Source organism: Temnothorax americanus, unplaced genomic scaffold (genome assembly GCF_048541705.1).
Source record: "Temnothorax americanus isolate GAGA-0224 unplaced genomic scaffold, ASM4854170v1 Scaffold3, whole genome shotgun sequence".
Taxonomy (NCBI): Eukaryota; Metazoa; Arthropoda; class Insecta; order Hymenoptera; family Formicidae; genus Temnothorax; species Temnothorax americanus.
Genome location: NW_027509442.1, coordinates 8631216 through 8649098, shown reverse-complemented (window position 1 = coordinate 8649098; position 17883 = coordinate 8631216). Strand labels below are relative to the sequence as shown.

Genomic DNA, 17883 nt, shown 5'->3' with positions numbered 1-17883 from the left:
CCTTTGAGATAACAATGGGAGAGGGGAGAAGGTAGAGAAAGAGAAAGATTTGTATATAAAGAGGTTTATGTGCCTAGAAAAATGTGTCGCGTCTATACAATAACTTCACAATGCAAATTTTTGCAAATGCATCGGTTTACGTGGCCAATTGTGAAATGATTCACGTTTCAATTGTCTCCATTCGTTTTGGTAAATTATTGACCATTGTTTCCAATCGTAATACGTAATCTTTTTTGGATGTCTTATTTCACTGTAGTAATTCTGATATTTGTCAAAAATTTGCAAAAAGCTTCGCAAAAGCATTCGTCTAGTTACGAGTAAATTCTTGCCTTTTCTCTTCTTCGTGATCCCTTGTTTTCTGCCCGCAACTGCCATTTCTAGTGCGCTGTACACAAAGATTTGAATTTTATACATTATATAAAAATAATCGGTCGATGTAAACTGCGATATATATTACAAATATTATCAATACCTGTCCCTCACGGCACACCATATAATGCTTACTGGGCAAGGATATGATCTTTGTTGTCCTTTCTTGTGTACAAAAGCAATTTTTGCTTGCAAAATCTTAGGTCTGACCAACTTGTTGTTAAATCTCTTATATAACCCACGTTCCATGGCGTCCAGAGAAAACGGGCAGTCGCCTCCGATCGTGATACTTTCCAGCTTTATTGGTGGTATTACCAACGATAGGAGCGATCCTTGCAAACCGAGAATGAGCCACCTGTGAGGAAAAACGTTATTGTCAAGTTTGTAAATACAATGCGATATCTATTGGTGGATATACATGTATAGTTAACAACTATACGTACTTTGCCATCTTATCCGAACAAGACAAACTGCTCGTTGGATCTCCTCTACCTGGTTTGGTACGCAAAGGACCTACGATATGACAATCTCCACCAGGCAAACGAGGATCCTGTACTTGATCTCCTTTCACGCATTTCGCTCCTGTCCTATACATATCTTTACGATATGATTCTGCGATTATATGTCCATCGGTATCTTCTTGATCGACACGTCTGATCTTACATGGAGTTAGGCCATCGTCATTCGTTTCCAGTTTAGGGAAAATGGAACAATCCCCGCAAGGTGTTTGACTCGAAAAAAAGTGAAATGATACCCTACTGTCTAATTCTATTTTATTTTCGTCGTTCCGCGAGAAAATCGCACTCTCAGAGCCACTCAAAGTCAAATCGGTCTGATCGTACAAGTAACGTATAAACGCACGCCTGGCTAGAATCTCTGCGTGCGAGTCGCTCAATCGAGAGCCTACCTCTTCTCGAGTACTCTTCATCAATTCCGAGTCTCCTAAACATTTTGTCCCAGTAGCGAGTGCCACCAGAGACGACAAGCCGTCAGCGTTTTTTACAACGATGCCAGACAACACGGTCCATTCACGATCGTTGGGTTTACCTGCTTTTAGAAAGTTGTATTTTTCGATGCACAATCTAGCTACGTCATCCGCAAACTTCTCCGTCATTTGCTATTCACATGAATCTGCTTGTAATACTTTTGCAAAGCTAATTACTAGTCCTAAGGGCCCGGATACACGCTTTTTCGTATAAATGAGCAGTCGTGCTCCGATGCACCCATTTGTGTTCCGGCCTTTAATAAAAAAAACGCTCGGTCGCTCGTCGTGTGTCGCGACTGTCGTGCCGCGTGCGCTGAGCTGACGTGTTGTCGGTGTTGTCCCCGTGGTTGTCGCAGACGACGCGGATCCAGAAATAGGTTATTCACCCTCGTATGCATTTCAAGGGGAACGATACTGCAGACCCGAATAAAACTGGCTCTTCTCGACATAATGTCGACGCTATTCCGAAAGATCATTAGCAAATTGCAAAAAGTTACGTACCCACCATTGAGATATTGTACGACCATAGAGAACCGAGCAACAGTCGAAGATCCAATAATATCCAAGATACAGTACGACGACGAAAAGACATTGTATCAGAAGCCTCGGCAAGTATGGCTAGAGAATTTAAATACTGTAGAGGAAAAGAAATTGGGTTTGGTCACCTTACATCCGCACATCTATGCAGCTGCACCCCGTATCGATATCATTCACCAGAATGTGAGATGGCAAAGAATGTACCGCTGGGTTGTAAGTGTATAGTGTAATTAATATATATATATATATATTTGCGAGTCAAGGGTATGTGCCGCGACTTGTGTATCTTTTGTGTTTACAGTCTTACGCACATACAAAAACACGTGCCGAAGTCCGAGGTGGTGGTAGAAAGCCTTGGCCCCAGAAAGGAACGGGACGAGCTCGCCACGGAAGTATACGTTCACCATTGTGGAGAGGTGGTGGAGTGGCGCATGGTCCTAGGTCACCAACACCACACTTTTACATGTTACCATTTTACACTCGTATAGCAGGCCTTACGGCAACATTATCCGTCAAACTCGCGCAAGACGACTTGCATATAGTTGACCAATTAGAAATTCCTTCGTCGGAACCTTCCTACGTAGAACAGCTAATCGAGGAGAGGAATTGGGGACCATCCGTTCTTTTTGTAGACAGCTACGATATTATGCCTACAAATATCACCATAGCTACCGATCAAATTAAGCACGTCAATCTAATGCCCGTTTATGGTAAGTTATGGTATACTTGTGCGATATGTTTGTAGTTCTCCTTATTGTAAATTGTATGAATTCCGATATTTAGGAAAACTGAATAATTTTACATTTGAAATTTACACATATTAGTAAGGTACACTAGAGTAATAGTATAAATATGCTTGAATAATATAATTTATTTAGCGGCCTAATCTGACCGTGTACAAAACCATTTAAATACTCTAAAATTCCATCCCTGCGTATACAATCGTCTTATAATTTCAGTGAAATAGAGAGAGCGAGAGCTCACACGTGTTTTCTTTTAAGGGCCGGTTGTTCCAACCTGTTGGTAAACTAACTAACGGTTAAATCATATATATGTCTTTGTTTATCTTTTACATTAGACAAAGATAGACATATGATTTAACTATTAGTTAGCTTACCAACAGGTTGGAACAACCGGCCCTAAGATGCTTTAGAATTACAGTTCGATCGATATTTAAATCAGAATAAAATTGTTTAATTAGTAAAGGAGATGCTTATCACTGCCTTGTAAATAAGCATGTCGTAATATCTAACGATATTACGACATTAATATGCATCGTACACATGAAACTTCATATTTCATTTCTTATATGTATACAGGTCTGAATGTGTACGGCATGCTGAAACACAATACTCTGGTACTCACGGAAAAAGCAGCCAGACTAATAGAAGAAAAATTGCTTTATCATTTACATAGGGCAGACGGTATGAAGTTATCTCGTCCGTTTAAACTTAATCAACAATGAGAAGAACACTGATTTTTTAATGAAATCAGAAACTTGTATATGTATTATCTACTCTTTATATAATACAGATTGCATCACTTGTGTATGTACATATTTTAAATATCTGTATCACCTAACAATATCCAGATTAAAAATCATTAAAAAAATATTAGATAAAGTAAAATAGTAATCATGTTATTTTTATCGAATCAATTTTTCTAGACGTGCACATTTCTTCCTCCTAAGACCAACTCGTTATCAGTTATCACACATCGTCACTTCCTCTTTAATATCGGCATGTATGTCATCGATCTTTGGGAAAGTGGCTAAAATAAAAAAAAAAAACTTAAAAAATAGCAAAAATTTCAACGCTTATTCATTACTGGCATTACGACAATTTGCGAATCTTACCACGGGATGTGGGTCTGTGCCAAGCATTTTTTCCCGTACAGCCCATCTTACTTTCGAGTGCTTTGCTTCTCCGGGAAAAGATATCTGCTTCCATTCTTGTTGGTACTTTTGGTAAAGGGCAACAGGGTCACATTTCTTGTTGGTGATATTTTTCTGTGCCTCCGACTGCAATCTCCATGGCCGAATAACTGAATACAAACAAAACAAATGGCCCAAGTCTTAAAAACTTGAACAAATCATACACGTATATGTGCATACATATACACATACACAATACACATCGTACAACTTACATGATTTATGTGCAAAATTAACCGATGATCTTGCAGATAAGGTACTTTGCGCGCGCATGTTTCTAGTCGGATCTGACGTAATACTCTTAGATTCTGATCGACTTATATGATTCGACAAAACAGGTGCGCTCGCTGAATGTTCTTGTACTAAAGTCACTGGTTTCATCTGTTCCTCTATTCTTAAATTTTGCTTCCATCTTTCTGTCAAACGATCATTTTTTACTAAACATTTAGAAATATTTTGTTTGCTTTCGCTGTTTGAGCCTCTGATAACTGGACAAGATTTAGTATTAAAATAATTTCGTTCGCACTGAATCCTATCAGATTCAGCTACGCGAATAGCATCTTCCTCGTCATACTTTGTTTTTGACACTTTCTCATCTGATTTTATCGCAGTTGCTTTGGAACATTTTTGTTTTTGTACATCCTCCTTAGAAATACACCTTATTCTAACTTTTACCACTGACTCATCGTCGAGGGAATTTGAAGATTCAGAAGGAATGATATTACTCGAGGAACAATCTGCTGTGTTGCGATGTCCATAAGCTTCCTTGAGCAGAGCCTGTTGTTTGCTAATTATTTTTGTTTTAATTTCTTCTTTCCGTTGCTGCCTTTCGCGTTCTTTTACCTTCCTATATATTTTCAAATCTAGAAAGAAAAATTTAGTATGATCACAATTGTTTTTAACAAAGTATTTCATAAACATAATAATACTAATAGGATACAAATAAAATAAACGGAAAAGGAAAATAAAGCGTTGCAAGTAATGCACTTACCTTTCATAAAAGCTTTTAGTTGAATCGCAGTAATGCCGACGAATCCTAATGAATTCAGAAGAACGAGAACTTCTCGCGGATCATCTTTAATCTCCGACATAGTCGCAGCAATTTAAATAAATGTGAATGTGAAAGATAATACAACATGCAACCAGTCTTGAGTCTTGACTTTTTCAAATAAGAGAAACGTTAATACTTTAATACTACTCAAATGTCATAGAGGATAAAATACATAAAGGGTGCAGTCCCACGTAGAAGAAAAAGCGCAATGGAAAAGCAGAACGGAAAGAAAGCATAGGTAGGGGGTAACCAATCAAGGGCCGATTCTCTATTGACAAACGTATGCGTGAACTCTGCTCCAACAGAAAAGCTGCAAGCTTATTGGCTAAAAACTGTGCGATAGCCAATCGCGTTGCAGCCTTTCTGTTAGAGCAGAGTTGGCGCATACGTTTCTCGTTTCAAGTGTTCTGGATTGACCTACTTACTGCACTAGTGTGCACTAGTTCAGCTAGTGCAGTTAAAAGAAAAACAAACCCGTTGTCGATCGTTCAGTCACATTCTGCTGATTTTGCAATCTGCATTCAATCCTCTATTCCTCTTCCATGGCTCTCACATGTCAAGGGTCACAGTTATGAGTTTGTTTACAAATCATACAAGCATAAGTATCTTACTCGACGTTATTGACGCGGTGACATAAAACAACTTATGGAAAATTGCAGTGTGAATGAATACATTAATAATGACTTTCTTTCGCAGTCTTATTCTCAAGGTATCGAAAGGTAAGTTGACATATATCAATTTAACCCTTGTGTGAGTGACGAAGTATACTTGGGCTGACTGGGTATCTTTGGCGTTTTTAAATTAAACATTTTTTACGTTCTAGTCGCATTAGGGGAGCAGAAACTCCGTAAGAACTTCCAAGTCGAAAAATAGATTATTTTAGCATTATTTTTGAACAGGTTTACCTAATAGGGATGAGATCTTCTCAGTTTGAGGGGGAGGGAGGGGACCAAAAGTTGTTTAACACATCCGAATTAGAATGACAAAGGTATCTGAATACCTTTATACATTTTGTGTGGAATTAGAAATAATGTGAAAATGAATTATATTTATGTTTATATTTTATTCTTATTCTATTAAAAAATGTGTTAAAATATAGTAACTTACAGTGCTTAGAATGATTACTTTGGTTGGAATGAGGGACCTTGGTTAGAGTAATGGCACGTTGGCTTGCTTATGGAATAGTATGTCGCATACTGCCTTGTGTCGTAAGTAGCGCAAGTCTCCCTTGTTTTTTTTGTTTTTACTTTTGATTTAAATCTTGGCAAATATAATAGTCGCTGACAACTGCAACACGTCTAGTTGAGTCATATTTCTGTGCACTAGAAGAACCTGCATTTGCTGGAGAATGCATTTCATATCCAAAGAACGTCTTACATAGCTGAACCTATGTAAATGATTTTTCGACTACAATGGGATTTTGGGTGTGTGCTTCAATGTTTGATTTGCAGAGACTGCAAAAAAAATCGTTGACCACACTGGCGCTCTTCTACGTGTCGCTCACATTGCAGCACTAGCAGTGTAATTTATATGTATGTATGGAACATCCAAGACTTTTTCAACAGACAGATGCAGAAAATTCCTACGAGATTTAGCTTTTGAACTCTGCATTGAAGCACGCGTCTAAAATCTCAATGTAGTGGGATAAGTCATTTATATGTTTAGGTATATGTGTATAAGACGTTCTTGGACATGAAATACGTCACCCAGCAAATGCAGCTTCATCTAGTGCCCGATATATGACTAAACTGGACGTGTTGCAGTTGTCGGCAACTGTTATATTTCGCAGAGATTTAAATTAAAAGCGAAGAAAAACGGAAAGTTTGCAACTAGATACTTGCAATAAAACAGTATGCGACAAACATTCTGTAAACAACTTACCATTACTCTATAACCAAGGTTCCTCGCAATCATCTTAAAAATTGCAAGTTATTTTACTATATTTTGACATTCTGTAATAGAATAAAAATAAAATATTAATATAAATCAAGTTTACTTAGTAAACATAAGTATAATTCAATTAAGAATTTATTTCGTGACTCACATAAGGCTCAGTGTACGTACATCTATTATTATTTCTAACTGATATTGTTGTGTTCTGTGTAGGATTACGGGAACGAAAGACAGTACCTTTGATTTTCAAATACCAAAAGAACTTCTGGAGGTTCGGGAGAAAACTTGGGGCAACTTGTTTGATAAATATTCCAAGGAGGTATTTGTTTTCTTGAATGCCTTTACCACGTTTGAGAACTCTTGTTACTCACCCTGTGATACTTGCTGTTTTGCTCGTTGCAAAAAATTCACATTTTATTTTTAGATGTCTGATGATATAGAGCTAAATGTTGATACTCTAGAACCCGAAGAAGAGGAAGAAGAGGAAGAAGAGAAAGCAATTAGCGAGGACAAGTATAGTTGTGGGCAGCGAATACCTATGCGTAAACCAGCGACTTTAGTACAGTATTGGATAAATACTGGTAATCTGCCCTATAAGGTACTTTTAGATGAGAATGAGCTGTCTGAAAGTGGTTCGTCTTTAAGCGAGAAAGAAACTACATCTCTGTTAGGGTCTCCGGTCACAAATGCTGTAAATGCGGTAAATTCAGTAAATACGATAAATGCAGGTGATAAGCGAAAAGACTCATCCTGCAGTTCTGTAGATACTGCAGCTTACATTCTATCAAATGCAAATGTCACAAAGAAAGCGGATACTATAGCTATTATAGAAGGTGCAAAATGTATCGAGGCTAAATCTTTGAAAGAGGTTTCTATTAAAGATGTAGGAGCTTCATCCGATGATAAAATTGAATGTATGGAAACTACAAGAATTAATTGTGTGATACATGATGACGATAGCAATGTTGACGTTGACGTTGACGATGCCGATAGCAATGTTGACGTTGACGTTGACGTTGACGATGCCGATAGCAATGTTGACGTTGACGTTGAGGTTGACGATGCCGATAGCAATGTTGACGTTGACGTTGAGGTTGAGGTTGACGACGTCGACGTCGACGTTGACGTTGACGCTGATGTTGATGCCGATGCCGATGTTGATGATGTTGACGTGGAGATGGATGTGGATGTGGATGTTGATGTTTCAGACACCGAATTGTATCCAATGTCAAGGACAAAATCTACGGCAACAGAAATATGTGATGGCGCAGTCGCTAGTACCCTAGTATCCGCTAACGCGATACAATCTAATATTTATTCGCAGAGTGAGGAAACGGATAAAATATATGAGTCGACTACCAGTCAAAGAAATTTAGATGTACACACTATAGACGACATTGCATTAATTTTTCGGCAATTTGATAAGACGTCAAAACGATTGGTCAAGAATGATAAAAGTAATGACGTTTCAGGTCAGGATAGGATGCTGGAAATGGATGCTTTTCACGAGAGGCAGGTGTCGGAAACGTCGGACGTTGCGCGTGAAATTATTGCAAAAGATACGAGTCTGACAGCTTTCCATCGTAAGAAATTGTACACGGGCCGCGATTCTCCTGTAGACCTGATACTAACCGAAACACATGGTACAAGTAGATTATCTCGAACAAAACAAAGTTTACATCCTGCCTTAGATCCGGATGGTACGATTAAGAGAAAGAACACGGTCTTGGTTCACAAAGGCAAAAATAAACGTTCTCTTTCTGTTAAAAGGAGCCTTGGTTCTAAGAAACGGAAAGAGGGAAGAGAACTTTCTTGTACTTCCAATAAAACGATTACAGACATTAGTAACAAGTATACGAATGACAACAGGATTCAAGATTCCAATATTGACAGCTCTTCCAAAAGTTTATTTTCAGCTTTCCAGAATAATTTGGATAGACGACGAGATGACAAATCGTTTAGGGAATGCGATGACACAAATGTTTCTATAAACAATGAGAAACGTAAACAAAATTTACCGTCCCTTAATCTAAAGCCAATCGTACTTTTAGAGCGGATTAAACCTTTTAAACGACGTAAGCTCAAATTTGGCAAATATTTGAAGAATACCCATATTGCGCAAAAAAAGAATGTACATAATGACGGGCGTTTAAAGAAATTCAAAAGGTTGGATTCTTGCGAGATTGAAAATCTGGAAGTAGAAACGATAGATAACGATGAAAGTACTATTCTTATTTGCCAATGTAACATAAATGCATCGCAGCATGCTCCTTCTTTAAGTGACTGCTCTCTTAATTTGAAATTGAATATCGAAGACGACTTCTCTGCTTCGAATGTAGAAAGGAAAGGCGGCGAATTATCAAGTTTGAGGGATACCGACGCGAGCCAGAATAAGGAGCTACGGATTGTAGAGGAACTACCACGCTCATTAACGAGAGATTGTACAAATACAGCAATGGAATCGCAGGTTTCAAATAAGAATAACGCTATCTGTGTTAGGAATAAATCTAAAACATATTCTTATTTATACGGAAAAGACAAAATGGATAACGACGTGAAACTGCGAGAGATTAAAGTTTTATTGGAACGATTGCCATTATCAGCAAAGAATTGTACAAGTACAACGATGAAGATGCAAGCCTTAAATAAAAATGATGCTATTTGGCAAAAAGAGATATCAAATAAATCTAAGGCGCACTTTTCTAATCCATATGGAGCAAATAAGAAAGATAATGGAAAACTTCGTGAAATTAAAGTCGTATTGGAGCAATTACCTGCAAATATATGTCTTAAGGAGATCAGCAACGTTACAAATACAAATAGTTTTCCCAGTGAAAAGAAGATTTCGCGGAATACGAGTCTGCAAACTAATCGTAAACGGGAATCTCAAATTAGAAAATCTTCCAAAATTTTGGCTCGTGAAAATGGAGCAGCTATTGGACCAGTTCGTAACAATTATTCGTTAAGAATGAATGCCAAATCCAATGAAAATAATGATAAAATAGGTGATATATTCGACATTGTCGCAGAAAGTGGAAATCAAGTTTTCGACAGAAGTAAGACAGAATCAGATTCTACATTTCAGCAGGAAACATTTCGACATAAAAATCGTAGTGAAGCGAACCGAGATAAATATTCAATTTTATCTTTTACGTCAGATGAAGATGATTTTGTTCGATCGATACAATATCCCAGGAAAAGATCAAAAGTGTCAATAGACGACGATATATTAGACAAACCAAATATCGCCGAAAAAATATTCTGCGATCAGACCAAGTTGATTATTAGCGATAAAAACAATGATCGTTCCAGTAGAAACTTAAGTACGGTAATTTGTTCGTCGGAAGAAACTTTACAAAGAGACATTGGATCGATTGTCGAGATCAAATCTTTTGACGGTACGCGAACGACTGCTAATGAAGGATCTAATGGCGATTTTAAGTCAAGAATTCGTGACACAAGAAAAGATGCGTCTTCCTCTTCTCCTATAAATGATGTACGGAACACATGCAAGACGCAACACGTGCGAGAAAAAATGTTTTCAAATGCAAGGCACCTCGAGGCAACTAATCTTGACCGGAGTTTACCGGAACATAAGGAAATCTCGGACAAATCTAAGAATGCACTAGTTATTCCGCATGACGAAACGTACGTTACACCTACGGTAAGAAAATTGTTGACGTTCCAAACGAAAAGTTATTACGATTCTTCCGATTCGAACGAAACTTTGTAGCAGACTTTGTAGTTTAATTTTCAAGAAATATGTACTAAAATCCGCATGACGTATGTTTGTAAAATGTATGAAGAATGTATAAATGTACAGATGTGTATAGAGGAAATGTGAAATTTTACGAAAATGTTTAAAATATACTCGTAGGTATAACGTGTACGGAATGTGTAGCGAATATAAAATAAGCTCATATCTTTAATAAAATAAATATAGCGCATCGTCTAGAGAGAAATATAACAGCAATACTTATCCTCTTTTCATCTCAATCTTTTCTTTCTACCTCATAAGTTACGGTTGCATATTTACATATTTACAAGTAGACTGAAAATATGATAAAAAGTTAATAGATATAATGAATCGGTACAGCAGAAGACAGGGATTACAGAGAAAATATATTTTCTGTTTTATTTATTAAGAAATCGTTTCTTCTCCCCGTTTTTTTGAAATTAACTTTTTGAATTCTTTGAGGAATAATGAGTTATAGTTAATTATGTGTGTCTCTCTTAATTCTATTATATACAGAGATGACATATATTAAAAGAACTTATTATATATTATACAACTAAACGATAAAATTATAGACATTCTGAGATATATATATATATATATATATATATATATATTTATTTATTTATTTATATTATACAATATAAAAATATATATATATATATATATATATATATATATATACACACACACACACAAGCATGTATGCTCGAAGAGCTGGACAATATGTAGTGTATGTACAATGTTATTTATGATTAAAATGTATCTGAGATATATTTTATGCATCAACGTTGACATATGGATTATTATAAAAATGTCGCGTAATTAAGTTATTATGATTATTAGAGTATTATAAATATCGACAAGTTTTAATGTATCACCGATATCGCCCTTCTTACACAGAATATTTTAATGCAAATTTTTTATAATTTTATTTATGTATGAGATACAGGAATTGGTTTGTGTGCGAGGAATATTCGAAAGTCAATAGAATTTTCAGAATTTTTATAATTCGCAAATACGACATTTGTATGCTGCAATTTATTGATTGTTTTTAATTTAATTTTAACTATGCAAAGTATATATATACCAGACCCCTAAGAGTTTTACAATTTTTTATAATTTGTCCGTACCTATGTGTGTGTGTGTGTGTGCGCGCGCGCGCGCGCACACGCACATGCATGCACAGTCACATCAGAGTCACGTTGGTATTTAAGTTAACACTGAATTTTATTTCATCAAAGGTATATGGATTTAATAGAAGCAAGTGCGGTTTGGGCTTTTAACATAAATTGATTTGTTATAATAACAGTAAAATAAATAATATATTATATATTATTTTATGTCATTTTTTAGACGTCATCTTACTACCTATAGGCTAGGATGCTATAAATAAATTTTTGTAATGTCGCAAAAATTCATTGTTTTAACACAGTTATAAATCGACCGATCGTCTATCTTATACGCATCATTGATTTTACGGAATTTATCGGTTTAATTCCCTCTATAAATGCTTTATAGGATTAATATTCGGACTTTGTGATGACCAAGGCACAGCTGAGATGTATTATTTTCTTCTGTAAAATAACTGTTTTACCGAACTCAGCGTATGTTTATTACAGGATCATTGTCTTGTTGGAATATGTTTCTGTCTTCCCCAAATTTTTGCATAGAAGAGGATATGTATATTTTCTTTAAGCAATTCTGCATACATTACATTATAATCTTGTCAATTCCTGTTCAATAATAGTATAAGATTTCCGACTTGCTCCTCGTTGAAACAACCCTGTATCATAATTATAATATATAACAGATCCGCAACCGTATATGTTTAACAGTAGGGGTTATTAAATTCTGTTTAAAAGCATCACCTTCTACTCTCGTCCATATATATTTTCTTTTTTTTAATTGAATTTTATCTCAAATTTTGTCGAATTTTTATTTCGTAGCTATACCAAACACGTGCTGTCTGGAGAGAGTCAAATGAAACGGATGCGAGACATATCCTTCCAAAGCTAAGAATGTCCATGAGACTTTGTTGAAACCAGCGTTTTCTATATCCGCAACGCAGTCAACATCTAAACGACAATCGCCAAACAAAGCAGGCCATATGCCGGTTCGCGTCAACGCTATTTGCAACCATCGTATGAAAGTGCCTTTCTTTTCTGGAACGTGTTCCACGAAAATATATTTTCCGCCCTAAAAGTTTGCAATGGGGAAAGAAAAGGATGATGTATCGTTTCGCAATTTTTAAATTAGATATATACATATATATGTATATATAAATAGATATAATTCTGATGTAGATAACAACCTGAAATTTTTGCGTAAAGAAGTCTTACCGGAGCTAATACCCGTCGAATTTCCTGAAGGGTAGATTGTAACGATTTAACGGAACACAATGACCTAGTTGTCACAACCGCATCCACACATCCCGTTAACACTTCCTTCAAGGAACTCCCGTCGCCCGTTATTAATCGCTCGATAATCACGTGAGAAAATTGCCACGAACGATTTCCTTTGACCAGATATTCGCCTAGTTTGATGTTCCAATCGACACCGATGAGGTGCGTACTCTCCGGATAAAACTGTACGTTTTCGCCTACAATCAAGATGCGCTTGTGTCAGATTAAATATTTACTCGAATAACGTAATATTAATTCCGTATACTAAATATATTGGAAATATACTGGAAAGGGCGAAAGAGAATTTTACAGCTTTACGCCTTATTTCGGAGCACACGCACGAGATAGATTAATATGGGATATAGGTTAATTAAATGTCTCTCTTCTCTCTTATCCGTATATATTTGAAAAGTATTTATTGATAAAAAAATTTGTCGCGAAATATATGCAATTTAAAATTACAGAAAAAACAAAATCTCTTTTTATTTCCTATAGACTAGATAAATCAATATGATATGTGAATGAGAGGAGAGACGCTTAATTTGGATGAAAATAAAATAAAAAATAAAAAATAAAAAATAAAGAATACAAAATAAAAAGAATAAGACGGGAGAGCTAAACACGGGCGATAGGCAAACGCTTGTCAACCGATCTTCTTCGACTAACGAGGACTTTGATATCGCGGAAACGTTGCGCATTCGTTATACGTATAAACTACAAAAGAGATACCGTGCGCGCGCGCGCTAATCCAATTCGCACCCGTTTTAACACCAATTTCAAGGATGCGAATAGAGCCCATTGATCGCAACATTTCATCGTTGGAAACAATATACTGTAGCACTTTAAAGAGATGCTCCTTGTACGGACTGGCCAGCTCGGCGCACTCCATCTCGAATCCCAAAAGATGAGCTCTGTAGGTGTCTTTCCGTAACGTTGGCCATTTCTCAATCATCCAGATCGCGACGCATGAAATGATCAATAGGATCACTCCGTAACTCGCGAGAATGTCACGCATCCATAAGTCGGTACTGCTCATTTTCGACGAACGAGTGAATTTTTTTTAACGATTCGAGGCAATAAGCACGGATTCGCCGTTAATCGAATCTTTTGAGTACATTGCGACATACACATATACACGTCGGATAGTTTTCACGAGAGCAGGTATATATAGGAGGTATCAGTGTGTTGTAACAAGCATAGTTAGTTTAGAGTTTCTCTTTCTCTTTACATTTAATTTATCTTTTTAGACAAGAATGATCTACAAAATAATACAATCTTATATCGTAGTTACCTTCCTTATTTGTATTTGTAACATAATTACACACGCGTAAAGGAATAATTTTTTAAATTTATTTAAAAATTATACGAAAACTATATATATATATATATATATATATATATATACACACATATTTCTCTACATAATGTTAACATATGTATTCAGATGAAGCATCGTCATTGCTTTATGATTTTATTTGCGATTTTATATGGCGAGATTTACGTTCTTTACATATACTTGATTTTATATTTAATATTTACTCTATTTACACTTTTAATTAGTTCATGTCACGATTACGAGACGTTTTGGTCACGACATCTTTACGTAAGAGCGTTACTATTCCGACTGTTTACTTGATGCTGTTTGCTAAATGCGGTATAAATACGTGCCGTCGAATCTCATTCAGAGACGGGTATACATTCTCGAGAGCCTATGGTTAATATTTGGGGGAATTTATTTTCAATGAAAAGTTTGATTGAAAAATATATAATTATAAATGTATGTTTTTGTTTATTTATTATTAACAGACTCAACACGGAGAAGAAATTTATTAAGCGGCATTGTTTTATGTTTCACACAAAAATAGATACAATTAGTTATATTATACGTTAATGCAAAAAGATATAATCGACAATCCTAATCATAAATCATAGATTTCTATTAACATTTTTATCGTTTAATTAAATAACTGACATATATAAATATTTTTCCGAGAGTAGAAAGAAATGAAAAACATGAAACGACATATCAACAACCGGGAAACGGTTCGGCGTATGTCGGAATTAAGGCTCTCATTGGCATCACGAGGCCCCGGAACTTAACTCTTCATTAGCTTACCAATAAATCCGTCACTGCAGTCCACGATAAGATAAGAATTAAAATCTTCTTCTTTCTCGACTTATAAGTTTTATTTGTGCTCGTGTGCTCGTGTATCTCAGTAGGTAATTTCTCACAATAAAAATAATTCTTTACGACGGAAAAATCTTTTTTATTTTTTTTCTATTAAGATTATCAAACTTAACGCCTCGCACGATTAAATTTGTATGTTTAATTTTCTCATGTATGTATTCGCATTAACGTACGTAAAAAAGAGTACTAGCGAAATAACGTTTTTTAGAAAAATGAGCTTATACCAGAAAGAGAGAGAGAGAGAGGGGGGGGGAGGTACGGAGGGGAAAAAATGTTCAATGAAAGCAAAAATACATCGACGCTGGAAGGGCTGTGGGCACCTCTTTGTTCTCGAGTCCGCCTCAAGAGTGACCACAAACAAAAAGCGCGATCGAGCAATTTCGGTCTGTTCGGCCGAGTACTCGCGCTCCGCGGTACATATATACGCGCGAGCACAGATTCCATTGAAGAGCATTTCACGAGTCCGTGGAGAGGCGTTTTGTTTGCGACATCGAGGCGGAGAGGAGATCGGCCGTTTTCACGGTGGTTCGTTGATTCGAAAGAATTGCCCCAGGATCAAATGCATCTCGTCTGCAATGATCGTTATTTCTCCCTTGTGGACACGATAATAATTGCGTGCTAAATACGAAACGGTACCATCGTTTTTTTTTACTCGATTATATACGTATTAAACAGCGTTTAATATTCATCTCTATGATGATTACCAATATAATACTCATTTAAAATTAATCTTTTTAAATGCTTTTTTAAAACTACCACGTGTGTATGTCATAGTATAAAAGCGTGAAATTCAGTAAATGTATACACTTACAAGAGCTGTAATGTATGAAGTATATGAGTGTAGTGAGATAGAGGAGTGGGGGCTGCGCCCTCTAAAAAAAAAAAGAACTAATCTAACCCAACCTAATCTAGTATCAATATGATATAATAATATTGCTTATTTTAAAAGATATAAATTTAAAACATAAAATTTCGTAAATATGTATACATTGATTAGTAAATGCATATAAGTTTAGTAATTGACTATAGTAAGTGTATCATTTACTGATTTTATACGCTTTTAGTAACATGTTTAAAACTTTTAATCACAATAATATATATGTATATATACTTATAATTTATGATAGATACTCATCATAATATTATTACTCCTGAAAGAAAGAAACAATAGAATATAAAATGCAATACTTACAAAAAGTATTATACACACTATATACATATATTATCTCAAATTAGTCAAAATTATCCGATATCGTTATTGTTACGTTTTTATCGTACACAACGGGTGAATAAATGCAACAGATTAATGAATTAATTTGCAAGTATTCGAACAAATTGAGAGAGAGGGAGGATGGGGGGAGGGGGGGGAGAGAGAGAGAGAGAGAGAGAGCGCCGATGCTGTCAGAAAGGCGACATATGCCGGCCGCGTGCGTTACTAACAAGTCGGCGTCGCGTGTCAAAGGATCGTCATATGCGATCGTCAGCGCGCGCGCACCGTCCTCCCTTTCGCCGCGGTTCTCGCGCAATTAGTTGGGCTAAATGCCGCCACACTTTACGTAATCGCTCGCCTCCTGCTCACCGTCGCTTATCCTTCCTCGCACGCAACTAAATAGGGAGAGAGAGAGAGAAAAAAAGAAGTGGAGCAAGTCTGCGCGGCTAACGATGCATCTGCTGTCGTGCGTTTCCGTCTAAGCACGCTACTCTTTTCTACGAAAACGCACGACACGGTTTAACGCCCGTGTTAATCTAGATTTTTTAACTACACTTTTGCGTAGATATCCAACGCGCGTAGATATTCAATGGATTTTTTGCTGCATAACAGATTCTTATTTGGATATCCGTCAATACTGATGTGATTATTTTTGTTTAGAATTTTTATATAAACGTATAAGTACAAATATGTGGTTGAAATATACTTGTATAACATTATTCTTATCTATTTTATCTATGAAAGAAGACTTTAGAAATAAGAAGAGGGAAAAAGTATTATGACTATTACGAGGGTCAGTACGAAAGTAACATGCCTCCTAATTTTTTTCTTTCAAATCTTGCGCCATAGAAAATTTTGCGTTTCATTGAGTTGTTACTTGAAGTTTCTAGTTACATTATGTTGAATTGAGGTGTCGTGATCAGTTAGGTTAGTGTGTCGAACAGTTCAAACTGGTTGTGTGTGTGTGTGTTTTAGATACACGTAACAAACAAGGGCGGTGATTGAATTTCTTACCGTGGAAGAATTGGATCTTATTGAAATCCATTCACATTTTAGAAATGTTATTATAAACATTTCTGAAAGGCGAATGAATTTCAATGGTTGCGTTCAGCAAAAAAAGTTAAGTAAATTTGTGAGAAAAAATTTGTTTTAAATAGCTAAGCTTGTTCTTAAGTTGTTTTAGTTAAGTGTTTTTTTTTATCTTAATAATTTTTGTTACAATTAAACTGAGCTCGTGTAGTTATTTCATAAAAGTCAATTTCCAAAGATTTGTTTCCTCGCAATTTTGAATAGAATCGTCTTTCGATAATCCACTCGACTATATTCTTTTAAGAAGACAATATATCACATCTGTTAATTTAATGTTTAACGTTATGAAAATACTTGTACAATATTTTTCGGAGTTAGGACATTGCGTTTTAACGTCTAGTCAAAGCGCAATTGTGCGACACGTTAACACTCGCTTTAAAGCACGTGTTTCTAAAACGATCCCCTCCTCTGCTTTACACAACTTTCAAGTTGACTACGTCAACTTCAACATTCACAGAAATTATCTCTTCTGCATGAAATAGTAGGA

At 36.0% G+C, this 17883-nt stretch overlaps 5 protein-coding genes and 1 long non-coding RNA gene across 12 annotated transcripts in view; 2 read left to right on the top strand and 4 right to left on the bottom strand.

Annotated features, from left to right (window-relative positions):
* Window positions 1-2: 2 nt before the first annotated feature.
* On the bottom strand, window positions 3-1634 carry LOC143900034 (tRNA-specific adenosine deaminase 1). 3 transcript variants are annotated; one of them, XM_077410951.1, is made up of 4 exons: window positions 1417-1634; window positions 813-1311; window positions 473-724; window positions 3-385 (listed from the first exon to the last, which is right to left on the bottom strand). In XM_077410951.1, exons 1-4 carry the CDS (start codon window positions 1481-1483, stop codon window positions 106-108), a joined length of 1098 nt encoding a protein of 365 aa, XP_077267077.1. In that variant the 5' UTR covers window positions 1484-1634; the 3' UTR covers window positions 3-105. The 3 variants fall into 3 exon arrangements, with proteins under 3 accessions (XP_077267077.1, XP_077267076.1, XP_077267078.1); XM_077410950.1 differs by having other exon boundaries at window positions 813-1634; XM_077410952.1 differs by having other exon boundaries at window positions 166-385; window positions 505-724; window positions 813-1634.
* Window positions 1635-1655: 21 nt separating this feature from the next.
* Mrpl4 (mitochondrial ribosomal protein L4) lies at window positions 1656-3519 on the top strand. Its single transcript, XM_077410959.1, has 3 exons — window positions 1656-2104; window positions 2193-2601; window positions 3211-3519. Exons 1-3 carry the CDS (start codon window positions 1805-1807, stop codon window positions 3354-3356), a joined length of 855 nt encoding a protein of 284 aa, XP_077267085.1. The 5' UTR covers window positions 1656-1804; the 3' UTR covers window positions 3357-3519.
* Window positions 2743-5066, bottom strand: LOC143900038 (uncharacterized). Its single transcript, XM_077410957.1, has 4 exons — window positions 4816-5066; window positions 4040-4687; window positions 3747-3934; window positions 2743-3661 (listed from the first exon to the last, which is right to left on the bottom strand). Exons 1-4 carry the CDS (start codon window positions 4913-4915, stop codon window positions 3611-3613), a joined length of 987 nt encoding a protein of 328 aa, XP_077267083.1. The 5' UTR covers window positions 4916-5066; the 3' UTR covers window positions 2743-3610.
* A 312-nt stretch (window positions 5067-5378) lies between these two features.
* LOC143900017 (uncharacterized) lies at window positions 5379-10758 on the top strand. Of its 2 annotated transcripts, XM_077410917.1 has the most exons (4): window positions 5456-5594; window positions 5699-5863; window positions 6982-7087; window positions 7193-10758. In XM_077410917.1, exon 4 carries the CDS (start codon window positions 7193-7195, stop codon window positions 10499-10501), a length of 3309 nt encoding a protein of 1102 aa, XP_077267043.1. In that variant the 5' UTR covers window positions 5456-5594; window positions 5699-5863; window positions 6982-7087; the 3' UTR covers window positions 10502-10758. The 2 variants fall into 2 exon arrangements, with proteins under 2 accessions (XP_077267042.1, XP_077267043.1); XM_077410916.1 differs by lacking the exon at window positions 5699-5863 and having other exon boundaries at window positions 5379-5594.
* The window catches only part of LOC143900046 (uncharacterized), a 148115-nt gene continuing 138043 nt past the window's right edge, over window positions 7812-17883 (bottom strand). For both annotated transcript variants that reach the window (XR_013257677.1, XR_013257679.1), the window contains one exon: window positions 7812-8009. This is a non-coding gene — a long non-coding RNA (uncharacterized LOC143900046). The remainder of the gene's footprint in view (window positions 8010-17883) is intronic.
* Window positions 11641-14840, bottom strand: LOC143900041 (thiol S-methyltransferase TMT1A-like). Of its 3 annotated transcripts, XR_013257676.1 has the most exons (5): window positions 14458-14839; window positions 13639-14167; window positions 12847-13106; window positions 12376-12703; window positions 11641-12290 (listed from the first exon to the last, which is right to left on the bottom strand). XR_013257676.1 is itself a non-coding variant. In XM_077410962.1 (4 exons), exons 2-4 carry the CDS (start codon window positions 13943-13945, stop codon window positions 12443-12445), a joined length of 828 nt encoding a protein of 275 aa, XP_077267088.1. In that variant the 5' UTR covers window positions 13946-14167; window positions 14458-14840; the 3' UTR covers window positions 11641-12442. The 3 variants fall into 3 exon arrangements, 2 of the variants coding, with proteins under 2 accessions (XP_077267088.1, XP_077267089.1); XM_077410962.1 differs by having other exon boundaries at window positions 11641-12703; window positions 14458-14840; XM_077410963.1 differs by having other exon boundaries at window positions 11641-12703; window positions 13669-14167; window positions 14458-14834.